We start from the raw sequence: 22,370 nt of genomic DNA, 5'->3' as shown, positions 1-22,370 counted from the left end.
TCAGTTAAATGTCACTTCGAAATAAAGCTTGAAAAAGGTAAGAAATTAGATTTTTTTTTCATATTTTTCAGAGAATAACTGACAACGTACGTAATTGGGGTATATCGTGATATATATCGTTATCGTGATATAAAATTATCCATATCGTGATATAGAATTTTTTCCATATCGCCCAGCACTAGTAGAAATACATAACACAATCAGGTAGGTACCCCATTACGTTCCAGGATATGTGTCAAAATATGAACATGGTACACCCCAAGTAATGTACCAGGATACATAGATAGTAGCGGGTTACACAGCTGGTTAAGTACTAGCCAACGTACCAGGTAAATACCCGGTACATATAAGGCTGTATGATTGTTTTAAAATGCACATCTAGGCCACCGTACTAATTCAAATATTCTGCAAACTTTTAAAGCTACATTCATCTTCAGATTATTGGAACACTGAACGTCTTTTTGTTTAATTATTTGAAATTTAAAAACTATTTTTCTGAACCCGTGTATTCTGTAGTTTCGAGTGATTTGCAACCTTAAACTAGGTCCGACCTCCAACGAGTCATGGTAGCCCAAATCAACTCAACCAACATGGTTTCATTTGTTCCTATTTTTGTTAAAAAGCAGTAAACTCAACATTTAAAGCTTTTGTCTTAAAAGGAGTGGCGTCCAGTCCTGGTTCCTGGGGGGGGGGGACCACCGTCCTGCAGGTTTTAGATGTTTCTCTGCAGAAATCTGGTAATCACTCAGACATTCAGATCAGGTGTGTCAAAGCGGAGAAACACCTGAAACCTGCAGGACGGTGGTCCCCCACAGGGACCAGGACTGGACACCCCGTTTTAAAGCGAGCATGAAAGAAACAGACAGACTCCAGCTGAGGATTTGGCCCTGCGCCTGATGAGGAGGATGTAAACACAGGACGGCCTCATTGTTCGACCCCCGCCCGCCTCACACCCAGTTTACCAAGGCAGGGTGGGGGGACGGGACGGACAGAGACGCCCCAGCTGAAAGGTGAGAAGGTGGGCTTCCCCTCCTCGTGCTGACAGATGCAGCCCCTCGTCAGCCTCGGGGTTTTAATCTGCACGTCCAATCCTGTTAGCTGCCAGTTTTTACCCAGCTCACATCTGAACCCGCTGGATCCAAACATGGCTCCTCATCTACATACGCCAAACAACCTCTTGGGCTCGGTCCAAATGTGTGCGGCTAATGTTTCCAGTCTTGTTGACGAGATTAGCCTCCATCAACATCAGCTCTGTGTGACCACTGGAAGGAAAAGGAACGTGACCAATCATAAGAACTATAAGGACCCAAGAGCTAACTTCTATCAGAGTTTACTTTATTTTATTTAAATAGACAACATTTGGTTTGGTTTATATTTGTTTAGAGGAGGAGCGGGGACAGAGATATAAATATAAACTGCATGCACAAGAAAAGGAAATGTGGTTTCTTCGGGGCGAGTGTGAACATCTGATCTGATTACAGCTGTTCGAGTGGCGCGAAGCACGAAAGTGGTCCAATCAAAGCCTTATTCCCTTATCAGTTTCCCTCTAAATCTCGCCGAACAACAAATCTCTTTGTCAGCCGTGCGATTCGCTTGTCCAGATAATCCTCCGCTTGAGCCTGGAGTGAAAGTAAAGACACACTGAATCAGTATTTGTTCCTGCAGGGGAGATAAGGCTCGCTGATATAGAGAGGGGGGGGCACTGTGTCCCCCCCGTCCGGGTTGACTGCAGCTCTTACAAAAGGCCCTCTGTGTTTCTGAGGACGAACAGAGTTTGGTGCGAAGCGTTAATGTTTCGGGAACAATGCATGTGATTCCAACTGCACGCAGCCCCAGTATCAACTTTGATCTTCTTCGTGATTGGGAGGAAAAGAGTCCATAATTGGCCCCTTGGTTCAAAGGACACAAAGAGGGGCCTTATTGGCCGAGGGAAAACAGACATCCAATTATAAGAGCTGGACGATGGCCCCGAGCGGGAGGAAGCACTACAAAGTAAAAAAGCTCCTCAGAACGGAGCAAAAAGCTTCCTTTATGTTGTTAAAGTGCTTTTGATCGAGCGATAAACCTTTAGTTACCAAGGATAACAGTGTGTCTAACCTCAGCTGATTAGCAGCAGCCATCTCACGCCACGGCTCGGAAGGTTTCCGCGCCAATTAGCGCACGCGAGTCGGGTCGGATTAGAGGAAGCGGATCAGCTTGGTTGGTCACTGAATGACGCAAAACCTGCTGATGTTGTATGAATTCAAATCAAATTTACAGAAGATTGGAGGCACAAGAAGACAAACCGGAGCCAAATAACTTTAGTATAAAAAACGCATTAATAGGAGGAGGTGGACGGAGGGGATCTAATGGCAGCTGTTAAGCCAAATAACCAAGTTTAGGCCCTATTGCATTGAGCTAATTGGGTTGTTTATAACTCAGCAGTCTTTAGTTTGTAGAAGACCGACTGATTGGTTTGCTAATTATTCTGACTGTTTATGCTCAAACCAATCCAGATTAATTTAAGAAGCATCCTCAGCTGATTGACAGACCCATCTGTGGGCAGCATGATGATCCTTTCCCGGTAGAGATGCTTTTCTTGACTGAAGCAGTTAACTGAAATATACGTAGTTGTCAAAACGTTTACCAATGGCGTCCAATCCTGGTCCCGGAGGACCACCATCCTGCAGGTTTTTGTTGTTTCTCTGCTCTTCGGCAGGTCTTTAAGTGCTCCACTCATTGAAATCAGGTATTTCAAAGAAATCTGGGCCAACGCTTGCTGCAATGAGTAGGAAAAGTCCAAGGCAGTGGTGTCCCAGATGGGCCACCATCCTGCAGGTTTTAGATGTTTCTCTGCTTAAATAGTGATTAGCAATGAGAATGAACGCTGCTTTTAAACTTAAAAGTACAAGAATTGAAAAATAAATTAAAAATGCCTTTATATTATGGCCATTTCTAAAAATTGGCTCTGGCTTTTGAACCCCTACTCAGTCAGCACAACCTCCCCCCATTAAAGCCAACTCAGCTAACGAACTTAATCTCTTTAGTATTTAGCATTACAGTATATGATGCAGTGCTAATAAAAACACATTAACGGCAACAATCTTGTTTCTTGGAGACTTTAAAAGTGGTTCAGGCTCCATAGCATGTGGGTAAATATGTGGAGGAAGCCACTGGATTTCAGGAGTCGAGGAGAAAAAAAAACAAAAAGTAATGGCGGACGGCGGTGAGGCTCATGAGAGGGGAAGTGTTCCCACGAGGCAGGAGAAGGAAACTTTAACATCTCCTGCCACTCAAAGTCAGCGGGTGTCTCTGGGTTTGCCGGGTTCCCACAGCCCGCGGCCCCGTGGCGACCCACGCCGCGAGCCCAGGTATGTGCGGTATGTCACCTGCACGCCGGGGGAGCCGGTCCACCCCCCAAGCCTCCCGCTGGGAAACTTTAAAAGCACTCAAAGAGATTTAGACTCCTCCTGGAGGAGCCACAGTCTCACACTTCAGCTTATGCAACTGGCTGCCGCCCAAATCAGCCTCGGCCGCACACTTTCCAACGCTTTCTCAGGAATCACGCCGACACGAGCAACCAGGGAGCGCCCGTCCCCAGAGCTTGGCATCCTGTACGGTGCACGGCGTGAGAACGAGGCCCACGCTAAGGGGCGGCATTGTCGCCGAATTTCCACTGTTTAATTATATTCAATTACTTCGAGGAGGGTTTGATACCATTACAGAGCAGCTGAAACATGACTGAACGTTTCTGCCCATCCAGCTACGGGACTCGGGGTTGTAACCACCGCCCCGAATGTTGAGAAACGACGGAACAGACATGTTTTTGGTCAAAACTTGAAAACAAGACGCAATATTACAGGATCTCGTGCTCTGTGTGTTTTGTTAAAGTCTCAATTATAGAGATGAGCTCAAATTTGATGTTGCAGCTGATTTATAGCCATCCTGTGTTAGTTCATCTGATGTGATTAGTTCTGGCTGCCATCTTCAACTAAATCAGCTGCTTGGTTGCAGACGGACACGCGGTGATCCGTCCGGCGGTTCACGAGGCGTTCAGGTAAAAACATTATCACCCACCTCTCCTCTCAGCAGCAGGCTTTAACCAGCTGTAATGGGATGTTTGTGGGGAAAGAGGAGGAAACCAACTCTTGCCAAGCGGACCTCGTGCCAGAAACACAACCTCATTCATTCGCACCTCAATCCAGCGTTGACCAAAACTCATTTGTCTGTTTTTGGGACAATTTTATTGGTTAGCATTCGCCGGAGGGTGGGGGGAGTGGGGGTGGGGGGGCAAGTGAGCTGACAAAACGAGCCAGAAACAAGAACGTGGCACCGAATCAGCACGTAAAAAATGATTTTATACGAGGAGGCGGTTTGACAAAAGCCGGGGGGACGGAGCCGAGCTCGTATACTTTGGAGATAAACAGGAAAGCTCTACCACATGCTGTTTATTCAATACGACTCACAGCTATTCAGCGAGCGTTTAATCAGTAATTTGGAGCACTTGATTATCAGCTCTCCCCCGCAGAGTGTTTTCAATTTGGCCTTTTGTTATCAATTATCTCTGAGCATGATTGCACCGCTGCACAGATTACGAAAGCTGGCAGAGAAAAGGAGTTTCGAGGAGGAGAAACTGGGACGCCGTCGCCAAATTAGGCTTCTTTAAGTTCAAGGTTTATGACAGGAAGAACCCAGGTGTTCCGTTTCTACAGACACGATGATGACCAGGATTGTGCAGGTTTCTTCAAAACGAGCGGAGAACCTTTTAACTCACAGATTGGTCCGTTTTAAGAGAAACACTCCAAAAAACAACACAATCTGAAAGTTAAGCCAGGTGCACAAAGGTGAGAGAGTTGGTAAAACTCCAAGGAATCTGCAAACTCTTCCAGCTTTTAATGTGGTTTCTGCTGAACTCGGGCGAATGACGACACCTGATCTCTGGAGCGGCGAGATCCAAGAATCCGCTGCGAGTTTTATCCAGTTTGTAATAAAAAAATAAAATAAAAGAAACTGGCCCTGCTTTACGTGAGGGACAATGGTAATAAAGGGAAATCGCACAAAAGGTATTCTTGCAGCCTTTTGTGTTTAACGGCTTGAAGCTCATTTTAGCTGCTCGTGTCGGGATCTCGTGACTGGGCTGGACTGGAGACGGACTTTTTGGCTCAGCTCGTTCACCATAAAGAGGCCGGAGGAACGCCCTTTTTGTCCGTGAACAAGACCGCGAGATACTTAAACCAGCCGGGCTCGGATACAGCGGCTTTTAAATCCGTTTTAGGTTTGATGAAAATGTGTCCAAGTATAAATCAGCAGCTGGAACAAATGAGCACAGAACTGTTCTGTAATTCTCTACGCTCACGTTTAATTTTAGGCTCTTCTCCTTTGTCCATTTTTAATCGTGATCCAGTTAATTGGTAATTAAATGTTAATTATATTCATTACATTTATAGTCCTCCCAGGAAGGCTGCTTCTTTAAATCTGAGACTTTTAGGTTAAAATCATTTAACGACGAGACGTTTGATCAAACCTGAAACATCGTTACGTGATGATGTCACGAGAGCGCTTAGAGGATGCGTTAGCTACTATGTCGTCAAGTTTCATGTCACTATCTGTATAACTGACCGAGTCGGACAGTGGATTAGCTGTGGAGGCCATCTTGAATCGGCTTGACAACAAACAAGTTCATTAGTTTGTTTAATTTGTGTTTGGTTGATTATTTCTTTGGAAAGCCTGTTTTTGTTTCCTTAAATGGAGCCACATTGTCGGGTTACGACCAAATTTTTCCTAATCTTCTCTGCTGAAATGTTTATTCTGCTTTTGACTCTTATCGGGCGCCCACGAGCAATCAGAGGCAATCCTGCCGTTTTGAGGCCGAATCCTCCGTCCTTTGAGACAACAACACTTTAAGACGACCTCTTGAATTTGGGAGCGCGACGGCTGGAATGGGCTGAGAATTGGACGTCGTCCCACAGCAGCGTGTGACCGAGCCAGTGAGCAGCGTGAGGAGGAGATGTTGTGGCTGTGTATGGTTCTTCCACATGCTACTGATGAATCCGGTCTCGTGGTTCATGAGAAATTTGCCAAACAAACTGAGATGACCAACAATTAATGGCAAAGGTTTAATCAGTTAGTGCTCAAAATATCCTCTTGACAAATAAAAATTTTGTCCAATCACATTTTTTTGTTCTCCCCAATCTTTATAAAAGGTACCAAAGCCCCACCCCTTTACATCTGGTATCACTTAAAAGTCCCAAATGTCCTCTGTAGATACCAAAAGGAGTTAAATCTGTAGCATGCAGTGGGTGGGAGACATTCAGGTTTATGAATGTCCTCCACGGAGGACAAATCTGAACTTCTGGTCATCACAAAGTTGTGCTTATGACTCTCTGCATCTAATAGACCAAATTTTAGCTCGATTTCTACAAAACTGGCTAATTTAAAATCCATGTTTTGTAAGGTCGACTAGCTGTGGCAGTCATCTTGAATTTGATCAACCCCCAAATGGTTATGAGAGTAACTGCTTGATGTTAATTTACAAACTTAAAAAGTTTCATTAAAATCAGGAGACATTTGGCAAACAGATCCACAAACGTAAACGAGCACGGACCCTTTGCTGGCGCCGCTCGCCATTCAGGAGCAGGAAGTGCTGCCAAACTCAACTTTGAAAATGGAAAATGAGACATCAGAAATAAAATCCTAGTAAGATGGCCATTTTTTTTAAAAATGGTTGATTTCAGTTCACCACGCTCCTCTGTGCCGGGTGGACCCCTGACAGAGCCTCTGTGGTGACCTACTTAAAGCCGGCTGGTGGCGTTCACCATCAGCTCACAGACCGTCAGCGGCCGTCGGGCTCGCCGTGCACATCCTAGCATGACGATGAGAGTTTCATCTGCAGGCGGCATCGAAACGATAAAAATAAAACGGGAGCGCAGAATCAGCCCAGCAACACGGCCGTTATGTAACGCGAACGGTGCCCCAGTTACTCGTGAGCGCTGCTGCAGCTCCAGAACATGATCCAGATTAGAGATTTACTTCCTGTTGGGGGGGGGGGGTCTATAATGAAACAAAATGTTGTCTCTCTTCACACTGGAGTTTGAATTAAAGGTTGTTGAGAAATGATCAGTCGTTTAGGTCAAACCTTGAAAATAACCTTCTGCACCGACTCATGTGAAATTAGATGGATTGTGTGATCCGACTTCATCCACAAAGATGAGCAAACATCCCTCCTCCTCCTCCTCTTCCTTAGCTGACATGTGTCAACCTTTGTCAGCCAGTTTGAGCTGAACCCCGTTCAGGGACGGTCCTCAGTGGGAAATATCTCATCCTAAATTGGCCGTGAAACACGCCATCTTTGAAACATCTGAAGGGTTCAACCAGTGTGATCATCTGTAAAAAAGGAGTGACAACATAACCTCCCCCCATCTCCCCCCGAGGTGGGGGGGTTGTCTGTCCAGAGTCGGTCCGAACCGGTTCACAGGTGACACCGAAGGAAGAGACCAGAACACGACGAGCTCGCGCCCCCGTCCAGCTGATGGAATGTCAAAAAAAAAAAGAGCTGCCTTGTGTTTTCTCAGATGCCTGAAAAAATAAATGTATCTGTGGCTCATATCCTCCCAGGAAAAGGAGTGTTTACAGAACTTAGTGGGTTTTATCTGTGCCGGGGCCCCAGCGGGGGCCACGGGGGCCACGATGTCTCCGGCCCACGTCGGCACGAAAAGGATAAAACCTGAACGGCCTCAAAGTGAGCCACCAGAAACTGAACAATGGCTCATTAAAGCATAAAGGATGCATGTCACCCGCCACAGTTTTAAACTTCGACCCTCGCCACGAGACGATCAAAGTTGAAGCCACTTTGGTCCAACTTTGAGAATAATGTTGTGCTCAATCTCATGTAATATTATAAAGACATATCACTGCTCAGAGTACGTGTTGAAAGAGACTTTCGGCTACTACCACATTGAGTTTTAGCTTAATATCTGTAAAATTCACAGAGTTAGAGCCGGTTTTTGTGTTTTCCAAGGTCGGTCACCACTTGGAGCCAAGCTGATTCAAGATGGCCACCACAGCTGAGTTGTAGATATTCATCCAATGATTAGTTTTCTGGAAGTTTTCATTAAAATTCATCTTATGGTTCATGAGATATCTTGCTAACAGACACATACACACCAAATTATCTGGTTCCAAAGGCAAAAAAGGAGCGATAAATTAAAGGCTGGTTACATCTGGCGCTTTTTACTGGACTAAATTAGATACATATATCTGCATATTTCTTTATTTTGAAACACTCTGCTGCAGAAACTGAACCAGTTTCCACTTTTCTGTGCTGGACCTCCACCAAAAGGGCTTCAGGCTCCTTCGTGTCCCACTAATACATCAACCCAACACGCCTCTGCTGCTCCTGCTAATCAGGCTAAAAAAAAGAAAGAAAATGGGATTTAAAAATGCAGAAAAGACAAAAAGAATAAAGCTGGTAAAATGTGGAGGTGGTAAGCTAAAAAAAAAGGAAGGGGTGACATGAAATAAAAATGGGGAAATGAGGGGGGAAAACTGCACGCATGGCTGGTGGAGTGGACAAATGTGAGTGTGCTGAATCATAAACCCGAACCACAAACATGACCCAGTTTCAGCCTCGCAGCGACTCCAGCTGCTCTGTCTTCAATTTAAACAATTAAAGCTACAGAACCGACCAGAAGCCGAAGCTCCGACACACCAGACATCGACGGCGAGACGCGGCAAATATCGCCGAGTCATCGCCCGAGATGACGCGTTCACGGATCTGAACCTCCGCGGGCGATTAAATATAAACCCGGACGTCTCATCAACGTGTTCCAGATTCGCTCCGTTGTCTCAGCTCGAGTGGAAAATGATTCACAGGCTCGGGTTTAAGCCAACAATGAATAAATAAATAAGAAGCATGAAAATCAGCAGCTGAAATTTGTTGAACAAAACGGTGGACTGAAGAGGTAACAGAGAGCACGTTTGCTGAGGTAGATTTAAAAAAAAAAAACTAGAAGTGTGGAAGGATTTTGAGATCTCAGTGTATGTTTTGTAAATAAAAGCAATTAATTGAAAAGTATAAAGGTTACAAATGCTAAAAGTCATAGTGTGGTACTCCTGATTGAGCTGAACATGAATGGTTCAAAGGGTGCGGGCAGCGTTTGAGCTCATTAAACAGGAAGTGAAGGACGCAAACGCCGACACCTCAACAATATCTGACTTTGTACTTAATCCTGACTGGATTTACGAGCGAACTGCTAGTCCGAGTGAGACCAAGACCAGAGCAGATCGCCGCCCCGAAGGAACTGTCGCTCGGTTCTAAGCTCAGATCCTCGAACGCTAGAAACGACAGAGTTGTAGCCATTTCTGGATGACCACGCTACCTCGCCAAGTTATGGCTCAGTATCTGTAAAACTGACCAAGCTGTAGCCATTTCTGAGTTCGCTCAGGTTGATCTGGTCGTTTCTCCAAACTGGACGCCATTTACGACAGGTAAGACGTTAATTGTTTGTAACCTTCTCCAAACAATCAAAGCTTTCGCTTCGAGACCGTTCTGTTCGGATGGATCAGTATCTAACGCACCAAGAAAATCTTAGACTTCATATTTTATTTTGATTCAACCTTAAATCTGCCTCCAAAAATGTAAAGATGTCCCACTGATCTGAAACCGAAAACGAGTGAAAAATATTTGAAACATTTTGCAAATTTGAGGGGTTTTTTTCCAGCTCTTAAATGCAAAGAAAAAGCCTGGTGCAACACTTCATGACCATCCTTTTCTCCAATCAGTAAACAGATATTTAATCGTTCTTAGCTGCTCAGGAGCGACTAACTACAGTCGGTTTATTGCTGCATCAACAAAAAAAGTAAATAAAAATCAAATCGATGAGGCCAAAACAGATCAGCCTTCAAGGACCTACGCTGGTGTCAGTTTAATGAATTTACAGTTATCGAAGGGAAGGATTAAGCCACTAAATCTAGGGTCAAAGGTCACCAGGTTAAAGCTCTGCTCGTCAGCCGTGAGCTAAGACGGGTCAGCAGATTCAGGCAGGTCAAAGTCGATGAAGATAACCCGTGTTGGCTTCATTAAAGAGAACAAAAAAAAGTAACCAGTTAAATGGTTTCGTCCTTTCAGAGAGATTCAAGCTACAAGGAATGAAGCCTCGCTTGATCAAAACGACATTTTTGAGCGTCCTGATTTGTGGTTTCCTGTGCGCCGACGGTACTGAGAGCGCTGTGAATCGTTCTCCCTCGCAGAGACACAACGCAGGAGGCAGCAACAGGCCGAACTCGACATCCCAGAGAGCCTGTGGCGAGCAGATTCACCTTCAGCTCACCCCGAGCCAAAACAAGTCTCCCACCCCTGTGACCCGCAGAAGCCACCCGACGTCGAGATAAGGCTGTCAGTCACCGGCGGAAGCCAAGTATTTAACCAGCGAGGGAGGAAGGGGGGGGCGGCTTTTCTCTCCACTGTTTCACACGTGGGTGTGTTTACGTGAGCGGTTTCATTTTAGAGCCGCAATCGTTGAATTTGTGACGTTTCGCGCTCCGTGGAGTTCCTTTTCACGCTGCCATTTTGATCCTAGGAGGCAGCGTAAGTGGATCTCTCTGGGAAAAAGAAAAAAAGGAGACCGCTTCACCTCAGGAAGTGAAACAAAGCTCCCCATCCGTCGCTTTGTGGGGACCAAACAAGCCAGAGCCAGGACACCACGCTTCCAAAAATAAAAGAAACGACTGGAGAGAAAACTTCAGTCCAGTTCCCTTCGAGCCCGACTTACCGGTGAGCCGCTTCCAAGAGACAATCCTGTAAACTCCTGTCTCCTCTCCAGGTGTCGGTTCATGGCTCCTCTGCCCCGCGGCGGTCCACACACCTGGGAAGCCCTGCAGGGAGTGGAAAGGGGAGGGGTGGATGAAGTCAATAAGGAATACCTCACGTCCGGCGGGTCACGTTTCCTCTGTTAGCGGGCCTTTTCACCTTCTAGATCCGGTCAGAGTCCAGCTTCCTTCGCCCGGAGTTGCTTTCAGTTTCTCCTCTCCACAGAGAAGTGGATCTTTTCAGGCCTGACAGGACTGCTGCTGCGACCCAACCCCAAACCCCCCCCCGCCGAGCTGCAGCCCTTTTTGTTTTTAAAACCTTTCCAAACAGAGCTGGGAACCAGTCGGACCTGGCCTGAGCGAGGCTGCGGCAGAAAACAAACACTTCACGCTTACTAGCCTCTTACAAAGAACCCAGGGTTTTGGATTCACTGCGGCGGAGCACAGAGTAAGCGCACCACTTCCTCATGGGCGAGGAAGGGGTCAAAGGTCAGCTGTTGGACACCTCGGGGTCAGAAACTCCCTGAATAAAAGAGTCCAAATGGACTAGAACGACCAAAAAAAAGCACTTTCGACCAAATGCTGCACGTGAGCAGTCAAAAAGAAAGTCCACCTTTGTTCAAGTCGAGGGTTTTACACATCGGGACATAAGAATCAAGGGTTTACAAAGTGTGTACGGAAACCACAGATTCCACTGAGTCATTATTTAATAAACAAAATGGAGCCAAAACAGAAAAGCTGTGTGTAAAAGTTAGGTCATCTCATGATTCAGCAGCTTAGAGAACCAACTTTTGTAGCCAAAAACCACAGTAGTGGGTTTTTGACTCATTTTAATAGGCTTCCTGTATCGCTGGGGAGGAAGTTTGGCCCACTCTTCTTTACAACGTTGCTTTATTTGATTGAAGCATGCATATATATATTTCAGCACGGCTCTATGAAGGACCCACCACAGCATTTCAGTCAGACTGAGGTCCTGGACTCTGGACCGTTCCAGGACCTCGGCTCTTTTTCTTTTTTGAGTCATTCTGTTGTAGATTACCTGCTGAGTTTGGGATCACTGTCCGGCTCCGTCGAGACCGGGTTTGGTCTGTTGTACAGTCAAATGTGAGACCATCTGTCCAACTGTGAGGAGCTCATGAGCGACTCGATGACAGTAAGGAACCCAAACCAACGGCCCTCCACCACTGTGCTCGACAGCTGATATGCTGTGGATTAGCCATCTTGTAGTTCACTCAGTTCGACTTCATGACCTTTAACCTGCTAACTGAGGCCCGTCAAATCTGAAATGGAGCTCGTTTCTCTGAGCGTTGCACAGTCTGACCTGTGGGTGACTTTTCTGGGACAAGCACTCACGGGAAGACTGGCAGGCATCTTAACTGTTCCCCAATGTTCTCTCTGCAGAACGATGGACTCCAAACAGCTTGGATGTGACCTTTGACCCTTCCCAGAGCAGCAAACTGAGGAGGTTCTGAAGTGGATTTGATCAGCAGCGCTCAGCCAATCCTTTCCACCTTAAATCCTACGGAAGCAGCGAGACGGACTTTGTTGAATAAATGACAGCAATCTGAATCATTTTAGAACTTGGTAAAAGTCCTTATTCTTTTATTTCCCAATACGTAAAACCCAAGAATTGGTAGAGAGTGGATTTTCTGCCTGACTGCCAAGAAAACATAAGTTTTAAAATGTAGAAACTTTCCTTTGTGCCACATTCGGCTCGGTCCAAAACAAGGCCAAACTGTAAACCTACTTATGCAACCACACTTCCCCAAACCGTGGCCTTTGTCTCCGCTGGAGGCTGTATCCGTTACACCCCGCCTGAGCCTTCATCAGCCTGACTGCACTTGTCAAACATCCCCACGCATCAACCTGACACGTTCCATCCACTGCCGATCCCGCTCGCTCATCGACACGGAGCTGCAGACGCCAGTCTGGTGCGGATGTATGAGTTTTTCCCTGTTCTCGCCTGATGTTGCTCTTCTAAAACAATAAATAAATAAATAAATAACGCAGCACCCCCCTCAGAATAAATGAGATGAATACTAAACCCCCCACACCACAAAAACCAACTCACTTTTACGTTTCGGAGGCGCTCTAGGCGATCCCGTGCAGAAGGAAGTTGCCTAATCAGTGAACAGGAAGTGGGATGAAGCGCCTTTAATGATGCAGAAACGTCACATTCATGCCTGTCTGTGAGAATGACTAATAACCAGCATTACAGCAGTTGCACAGAATTCAGATCGTGTTTAAGTTTCCTCTGGAGCCTTAAAAAAAAGGAAGGATACCACATTTATGCCATCGGATTCAAAGGCAAACAATATATTAAAGACCCAGCATTCCTCCAAGGAACGCATATCACCCAACACTTTTTAATGACAGTTTTAGAAGAATATCCGAAATTTAAAATGACTATACTGTGTTCAACCTGTTCGAACTCAAAGTCTGTGTTGGAGAAGACTCTCAGCTACTACCACACCAAACCTTAGCAGAATATCTGTCAAACTGACCAAGTTGGAGCCATTTTTCTGTTTGCTAAGTAATTCTGCGGCAAATAAATGATGGTATTAAGGACAGCACTGGGCTAATTTCCGTGAATCTATCTGTCCGACGCTCGTTTTATTGAATTTCTCCAGGTCTTATGCAATAATCTGGTTTATTCCATTTAAATTTCCATACTTCAGATTTCAGAGTAATAAGTGCATGGCATTACCTCGATAGCACCATAAACACGGTCAACAGAAAATACGACGACCCCCGGCGCATCCAACTTCCTCGTTCATACTAAGCCAGAACGCCACAACACGTCATTCATACCAGGTGACAGCCTCGCCCACACGACACACCCACCACCCAGGTGTCAAAGCTGCATGCTCACCTGTAACGTCATCAAATTGCTCATTTCATTCATATGGCTCTTAAACTAAGGTCAGTTGGCCGTCCAGAATCAGGTGAATCACCGTAATCCACATTTTGGTGGCAGAGGATATTTAAAGCAGCGTAGATCCGCTGACCGTTCTCTTAAAGGTTAAAGTGTATGAGGTAACGGATCGATTGGAAGAGAAAAATTAGTCAAAAACACCTTAAAGGCCAAATGTCAGGGGCATTCAGATAAAGGCAGGTCGTAAAGCACAAGAACACGCCTTCGACTGACATTTAAAACAAACAGAACAATGATTTGTCTTCTCTTTTTTTGCCTTCAGCAGCAAGTTTCCATGTCGATGGCAAAAGAAACGACTGCCTGTGCTGACAACATGTGGTCGTTTTCCAATTAAAAGTCTGAAAAATGTGAACTTGTACTAAATCTGAAGTCGAGAGAAATGTTTCAGGAAGGTTCAGAGGGGAGAACAAAAGTTAAAAAGCTGAAATAGATTCACATAATTTGGGTGTTTTGTTGTCTACGACACATAATTAGGTTGTAGATTCTTCCTTTCCAAACATTTTATTAGCTCTTAATGAGTTTGAAAGCTTTACAGACGTCGCTAAATGGATTTTAAATACTATAAGGAAGTCTTTAACCTTTCAGAATAAAAGTGTCAACTTATATTGATTAAATGAGTGTAGAAAAATATAAAGTGTGACCATAAACCAGGGGTGGTCTTTGACCTTTTTTTAATATTATTGGAAGCTTCAAGAAATCTACAGACTGGAACGTTCAAACAGCAGAGGGTCCATTTTCTGCCACTGTTGGTTGGAAATTAATTTAGTTCTGTAAAACGAGTTCTCCTAGTATTTTTTTTTTGTGCGTCAGATTAATGTCTAAATCCAATTTCCTTCCTTTATTTTGTCTGAAGCCACAAAAGTTTAACTGCAGTCAGATTCACTGGAATCTATTTAACTGGTCTGTTATCCAATTAAACAAGTAAACAAAGTTTACTAGTTTGATTACAGATAATTATATATGTTACCAATTTAAATAAAAGTACAATTCATTCCAGTTATACATCAGCCCAAATCAGTCCAGCTATGGTTCAATTCAGTCTGGTTCGTGTTAAATTAACCGTAGTCCTACTGAACAGTCAAAACACGTCCAGTTTAATCCTAATTCAATCCAGTTCAGTCTGAATCGTTCCAATTATGATCCACTTCAGTCCAGTATGTATAAAATAAATTTAATTCAAGACATAAATCGTCTAATTTATTCCAGATCACTGCAGTCTCATTCAAACCAGTTTTAACCCTTAGCCACGCAGTTTCAGGTTACTTTGGGAATAAAATTAAACGGACTGTACCATTTTTAGATAAGAGTCCCGTTCAAGCCAAATGAATCAGATTCAAAAGTAGTAAAATTAAATCCATTAGTAATAAATGTCTTTTTAAAATGGGAATTTGTGCTTCAATTGTTTCAGAAAACCCAGAAGTTTCCTCTCAGTCATAACCAGGGTATCCATTTAATACCAATTAATTATAATCCGATTCAATCAAGCTCCAGTTCAGTCAGGTTTCAGGTGTGTTAATTCATAATCCTCGTAAAAAAAAGTAGTTTAAGAGTTTCTGAACACTGATGGCGCACACAGCACATTTTTTCATTTTTTCGGGTTGAGAATTTGGTTTTAATGGAGGCGTCTCATCCTTGAAATATTCGTTCTGACTAGCTGCTGAACGTTATAATCATGGTGTAAAACCAGCGCCATCCAGGTTGTTCGTGTTCTGAGAGGAAATGAAACACTTAAAATGGCCTGCCTTGGTGACCCAGCTGGTGTCGACCTAAAGACAACACGTCACAGTTCCAACGAGGAACTCATGAGTGGCTTTCAGTCGCAGGAAGAGCCCCGACTGAACTCCCTCTCTCCCGATTTCCCCCTGATTTACACCGAAGGCAATTACCGATCTGTCGAAGCGGTCCAGTGTGGAGCAAAGTGACACGCGTCGACGCCTACAGGCCGCACGGTCGCCGAGGCAGCCAGCGGGGTGGAAAAGATATAATCAAAGGAGGCCAGGAGGACGCTGACATCTGGGAGTCTTTGTGTTGTCGACCTAATTAGATGCCAGGGTGTAAGGAGGAGGCGAGGCAGGATGGTTGTTTGAGGTGGGAAGGCTGGGGGGGGAGGAAGGGGAGGGTGATTCTCTTCTTTAACATCTGCTCCAGCAACAAGGAAGGACCCAGCTGAGGTCACAAAGCCCCACACAGCTCCAAACTATAAACAGGGATAATGTGGGGGGGATAACAGCTTAATGATAACACTTAGAGCCACCGAGAGCTCGGGGTGGTCGGGGGAAACGGGCCGTGTGCCTCACGGATAAACGGCCATAATAAGCCCAGATTGGCCATGAATATGGATCGTCATGGCTCCGATTTGATACTGTTCTTTTGTAAGCTGGGACGTGAATAATAAAAAAAAGAAAAGAAGGCAAATCACTGGGCTTTTACCAGCACTTTTAGCTGTTTCTGGGGCAGAATGAGCCCTGGGTGAGGGGGACCGAAGGGACCCGTTCCGTTCGGCGCTCCTTGCAAACGATCCAAGTCTACAAATCATACACGTTTTTGGTTTATCCATGCAGATTCGATGTAGCAGCACTTCACACAGAGTGAATTAGAAACCACAACAACTATGAAACCGTTTTTACCATTTCCTCCCTACCACACACACATCTGGCTTCCTTTACCCTGACGCTGTCGATTAGAGGCCGTCAGATTCTTCCAGAACTCCTCCAGCTGGTCCATCCTCTAACGCGTTCGTTGGATTTTAACATATTAATGTCGACACTATCGCCACCTATTGGAAAAGCGTGGCTATTTCAAAACCTTCTCGTTTCACCTGATTTGGTTTTCAAACAAACAGAAAGCGGCGCCGGTGATAAATACGCCCACAGCTGCGTAGCTGAGGCTTTAATATTAACAGCTTTAACTAGCTACTGTGGGTTTTTAAATCAGAAATGTTCAGCTCTATGACCCGACCTTAAGGGCCGCAGGTCTGCCTCGCTGTTTTTAACAGATTCTTGGAAGTTAATTTCTCTCTTTAGCCCTGGGCTTCTGTAATTAAACGGTTTAAATGTGATCACACTCCCGACACAATGCCACCCTTTGTACCGACTGCAATCAGGCATTCTCACGCGCATAAAAGTCGGCACAAGTATGAAATCCTCATCGCTGTGACCTCCGATAAACTTCCAGGGGGTGCCTCGAACTTTGTCTCCCTTCAAATGAGACACATTAAACTGGGCAACGGCCGCAGTGGAAACGGCGATGAAAGAATTCCCTCTGAATCAGTTTAGTCATGGCTTATACATAAACGTATCTGCTCCAGTATAGCTTAAAGTAAATATTTAAAAGGCCATCTGGAAGAAAAGGCTGAAGGAGGGCGAGCGGAGAAATGCATGATTTCATAAATCTTTTAAAATAAAGAGCCTGTTTGTGATCAATATGGCCTAAAAAGAGCACATGCCCGGATGTGCCAGGGCCTGAAAATGGATGGAAGGGGAGATTGGACATTGATTGGTGCACCCCTTTTTGCCCCAGGAACCAATTCATTTTGTTTCCATGTCCCATGGCTGGGTTTGAATGAAAGGACGGCTGAAAAGGAGGTCAGCGCCAAGGTGCCGAAGCACCCCCCCTGCTCCCAGCTCCTCGATAGAGAACCCAGCTCTCTTTATTTTTCCTTCTGAATGATTCATCCAGATTGCCATGTCCTGGGAGAATGAATGAATGAATGACTGGGACGATTATACGTTCGAGTCTCGCTTTTAATTTGCCTGCTACACGGAGGGAAGAGGGAGGGGCGTCCGCCGTTTACTTTCCATTCATCGGGGAGAAAATTGAAGCGTGCGAGCGTCTGATGTGGGCTTTTAATGTGTGGACACACAGAGACGTCCATCTGCATGCCGGCAGCACAGATGGTCTACGCTGACGGGACGCTTCGGAGTCCCTCTGCCGGCCGGCTTGTTGGGTCCTGCTTCAGCACGCGTCCCGGTACGGTCGGCGCCGCCAGCTGCATCCTGGCACAGCCGAACGTGGAATTACAGTTTCTAGGAGCTTCAAACGGCGAGACATGCCCCCGACAAACCAGTCATCAGGCAGAAAGGCCCGGGTTTGCCGTAACTTTATCAGTGTTTAAACTGCATTAATTGGTCAAATAAAGTGATTTAAGAGCGTCTGATCAAGCTCGAGCTTTTTCCCGGCGTGTCGGTAGGGTGGGGCGGCCGGCGCTTATCCTTTGGGGATGGAGCTTCGTCAACCAGCCCTTTGGATGGCGCCTGCCATGTCGTCATCGGTTTCATTCCGGTATAAATTTGATAGGATTTGCCCGAAGGCTCCTGCAGCAAACTGCCTCTTGTAAAGATCTTGTCAAACATGACTGATCCCGTCATCCTCGAGACCAGTTCTCTGATGTTCCACCTAAATTACCTCCTGGCTGAAAACTGCGCCAAACTTTTCTTTGACATGAATCGACCTAACTGCTTTAAGTCTTTAGTCGGCGGAACTTGGAAGGGAATTTGGTGTCCAGTGTGGAAAAATAAACCCAAACAATGTCGTCATTCTGTTCAGGGGGGGAGTCCCCTGCAATCCTCAGGGTGGGATGCTTTCATATACATCCTGGAAAGAAATAATAAACTCAACTTCCTGTTGTGGGACCCTCTACTGCAGCTTAGCATGCTTTAGCTGACAATGACACTCAGCTGAACTCTCTCATGAGAGCGTTGTAGTTAGAAAACATCCAGAAGACCAAAGAGTTGATGCAAAAAGCATCAAAAAAAGGACGGGGATTTTTTCCCAACCGCGATGGAAACACACTCTGTGCCCCCTTCTCCGTTTGGTTTTGGTATGAGCGTCATGTGACGTGCATCTGATCAGCAGACCGCTAACAGTCATGTTTGTGCATGTGAATGTTTCCCATTGTGCCGTCGCTCCTTCGCTCACAGAGAGCCATTGTTGACGATCGGATTGACAGAAAGAAGCACGAACGTTGTCTTCACCCAACGGAGGTTATTGTCTCATAGGAAAACGATTCGCGTGGACACACTTTTTATTTTTTTTGCATAAAAATCCATCAGTGATGCTTGCAATCGGCTTATAAATTCTTATATTTTGAGAGCAGAATCTAAAGCTAATGTTATCTTTTGTAAACATGCAATTTTAGATGTTTAATTCAAAATGCCTGAAATAAACTTACATACACAAACTTTATAGTTATAATGTTATTTATTTTCTGGGGCTAAACAACAGTTTTTGTCATAAATAATATATTTATCAAGCTGCTATGTTACTGAAAATAAAATATGGTGCGAGTGGACCTTGTTACGTAACGCATTAGCCTAGCTAATGCGCTAAGTAACAGTTTAGATTTAAGCTAAAAAGCTTTCTTTTGTTTTTAATTTTACAATTTAATCTTTAAACACAACTGCAGAACATATTTAAGGATGTAAGGAAGTAAAACTGGAAGACTTAAAAACATTAAATGTACAAACAGCTCATTATTTAACTTGTGCTAATCAGTTAGCAAAGCCTTCATGTACAAACCAGGTGTTCCCAGTCTTTTAATTTTATTTTTAATCAAATCTTTATGAATTTTTTAGGATCTGCTCACCTGTAACTTGTTTAAGTAATATTGGTACTACGTAGACAAGTGAAACAAACATATTTGAAGTACAAAATGTCAAAATCGACATAAAAATACAATTTATAGAAGCTATAGGGCTATGGTAACTACAATAATCGTACATTTATAAAGTGTTTATAAAACATACAGGACTTGATCTTGTCAAATGGTGAGTCGGCTTCAATGTAGTGTTAATATATTCAGTAAAATCTAAGATTTTGCTCGTTGCTCAACTTTAAATCCAATGCAATCAACTTCCTGACAAATTTTTGGTATTTAAAACCTAACTTGAAGGCAGGTAAACGGTGAGATAAGAAGCAGTACCGTAGTTTTAATCTACTGCTTATTAAGTGTCCACAGCCTAATTAATAGCTGCGTTTTTAACCATTAAAGGGGAAACTTTACTGCAACCACTCTCAGGACATCTTAGGTCAAACCTGCGTTACGAACATGACGTACATCCGTCTCGTCGCTCGCAGGCCGCGAGTGAAGCAGAAAGTTAGACGTTTCCCCATCACGTCTGCAGACAAACAAGCAGGAATCTTTGGACTTACTCAGCAGCAGCCGGTTCCTCTCCTCTCAACAGCTCTGCAGACACTCCCAGACACTCTGAAGTATTTTGGTTGGGAAGACAATGTGATGATGTGGACTCTCCTTTGATGGCAGCTAAAAACATGCCTGTTGTAAATTCCCCTGGAAGTGTTGCAGGGGGGAGGAGGGGGGAGGAAGGGGGAGGATAGCCACACACACTATCTGTGCTGGAAGTCTGCAGCAACACCCAGTAAAAAAACTTGTAAATAGAAGGCGGGGGGGTGCAGGAGGGAGGCGTGGCGAGGCGGGGAAGGAGAGCGAGGAGAAGCTCCACATTACATCACCAGCAGCTGTTGACAGGCCCGTGTTTATTAACCAACCGCCAGGGCCCGAGGAGCGGCGCCACACGCACGCCGGCAGCGCTCACTCCCGGCTGACAGACCAGATATGTGCAGGGACACGCAGCGCTTCTTCTGGCGAACACATAAACACAAGAGCTGCCAATGCGTCTTGGGCAGGAGGCTCCTCTCTGAGGGGTCTTTAAGTTCGGAGCGTCCCGTCTGTAGGACCTGCTGAGTGGACCGGAAGCCTCAGGCGGCAGCGACTGGATTGTAAATCCTGCCCGCACGTTTAAACGGAGGCACACGAGTCGCAGCGTCAACGCGAGTTCTCCATGCCGGCCGCCGCCAGCTCTGCAGGGATCAGTCCGAGTGGACGCCCTCAGCTCTAAGCCCGTAGTCCCGGCCCGTAGCCCCCTAAAGCATTAGCAGCGATCTATCGTGAACCGGACGACGACTTAAGATGGAGCACCTACAACTGACTACCTTCAGAGGTCAACCGAAGTCATGATGTGACCCATGCTGGTAAAACGCATCACAATGTGGAATAATTTTCAGATTCTCCAACTCAGAAGCTTCAAAACAACATGCAGTGAGTTGAAATCTGGTGATTTAATTACCTGGTTTTTTTTGGTCTGGAGGGACGTCATCCCAGAGCTTCAGTCAGTATACGAAGGGATTTCCCAGCACTATGGCCGCATTTAAATTTACACAAAGAGAAAAAAGTGTGTCCTATGAATTTGAGAGCAGCAGCCGTGTATATTTCACAGTATTGATCCAAATCTTTGTCGAGTCTCTTTGCTACGTCTGGATGTGGATTATTAGCCTCATTCCTCGAGCCTCAACTCTAATCTGTAGTCAGATCAGCGAGCAGACCCGCTAAATACCTACGGGAGGAATATTCTGGATGCTCTTTGGTGTTTATCGGTGCCGTTATAAACACGCACACGACTCAGGCTCATTCCCGTTTTGATAATGGCGGCGATTGTCCACCGAGTCACATGATCACGTGACGCCTGCTCCCTACATTTCTAGCTTTAACATGAGCTCTGGATTTAAGGCGGCGGGCGATATGCATTCCTTTAAAACCTTTAGTTTCTCTTGTTTTGTTTTGGGGTTTTTTGCGGGGCATAAATCAGAACCCCTTCAGTTCGGTAATCGGCCCACCTCCTCTGCATTCCTCGCGCTCACAGCTTCAACGCTTCTGCTCACATTTCTTGCATTCTTCCCCGCTAAGGTCACAGCGCTGCAGCGGCGCTCGCTCCGTGGAGTCAGACGACGGAAAGAGCAGAACTACCACAGGTCATCTTTTCCCATCGCACACCTTGGATGAACCGGCAGGTGGCTTTGTTACCTGTAGGAATGTACCGGCTGATTATCTTTGACCATTCCAGGCAAAAAAGAAAAAAGGTACCTTTAGTTTCACGTCACGGGTCAGAAATACCCAAGAGGTTCAACAAATCTGGCTTCAAGTGATCTTACAGGACAAGAAGCTTTAGTTTATTTTTATTTATCGGACCTTTATGTTACCAGTTCTCAGTTACAAACATGACATTTTATTTTTACCGGTTCTTGTTCGTCAGCCCTTCGGCTGCAGCTTGTGTTTAAAGTGTGCTTCATAAATAAAATGATTTGATTAATTTAGAGGCTCAGCTGCCAAATTTCATGCCAGAGTTTTAGACCATCATCTCATGATGAGAAAAGAAAGGACTGTCACCTTTATGCACAGTCTCACCCTCAGAGATACGAACGTCAGATTTCAGCTCAGTATCTGTAAAACTGACTCATAGCCATTTTTTTGTGTGTCGGTTAAATGGCAGTTAGCTGTGACGGCCATGTTGAATTGGGCATTTTATCCATCTCCCTCCCCTCGAGGAGCTTGATAATGGAAGCACCAGAGAGTCCCGAAGGTCTTCGCGTTCTGCAACGCTCACGCCGGAACGTGAACAGAAATTTATTGGATATGAAAGTCGACGGATCTGAACCCAAACCGAAGAGGCCCGGGTCTAATTTACGAAGCGCGGGCTTCAAAACGTCGGCAGAGGCAGCTGGTTCCCGAGAGAACATTCAGCTAGAAGTGGTTTTTGTCCGCGGCCGAATGTAGGAACATCGCTTTAGTGTTATTTGCAGCCGCTCGGGGAACCCGGCAACGTCAAATCAGCAGACCCGGGAAAGCAACTTTATG

At 45.3% G+C, this 22,370-nt stretch overlaps 1 protein-coding gene across 5 annotated transcripts in view; it reads right to left on the bottom strand.

The window, feature by feature from the left end:
- The window catches only part of LOC108242201 (nck-associated protein 5), a 147,056-nt gene extending 127,040 nt beyond the window's left edge, over positions 1 to 20,016 (bottom strand). Inside the window, exons 1-2 of one of the 5 annotated variants that reach the window (XM_037973898.1) lie at positions 19,871 to 20,016; positions 10,749 to 10,851 (exon numbers count right to left, since the gene is read on the bottom strand). In XM_037973898.1, the coding sequence (XP_037829826.1) occupies positions 10,749 to 10,851; positions 19,871 to 19,992 (225 nt within the window). In that variant the 5' untranslated portion in view covers positions 19,993 to 20,016. Of the gene's footprint in view, positions 1 to 10,748; positions 10,852 to 10,945; positions 10,996 to 19,775 lie in introns of those variants that run through there. The other 4 variants (XM_025008214.2, XM_017426905.3, XM_017426907.3 and 1 more) reach the window with 4 other exon arrangements.
- Between the last annotated feature and the right edge of the window lie 2,354 nt (positions 20,017 to 22,370).

The sequence above is a fragment of the Kryptolebias marmoratus genome, linkage group LG23 (genome assembly GCF_001649575.2).
Source record: "Kryptolebias marmoratus isolate JLee-2015 linkage group LG23, ASM164957v2, whole genome shotgun sequence".
In the NCBI taxonomy this organism is placed as follows: Eukaryota; Metazoa; Chordata; class Actinopteri; order Cyprinodontiformes; family Rivulidae; genus Kryptolebias; species Kryptolebias marmoratus.
This window is presented reverse-complemented; position numbering and strand designations above follow the sequence as displayed.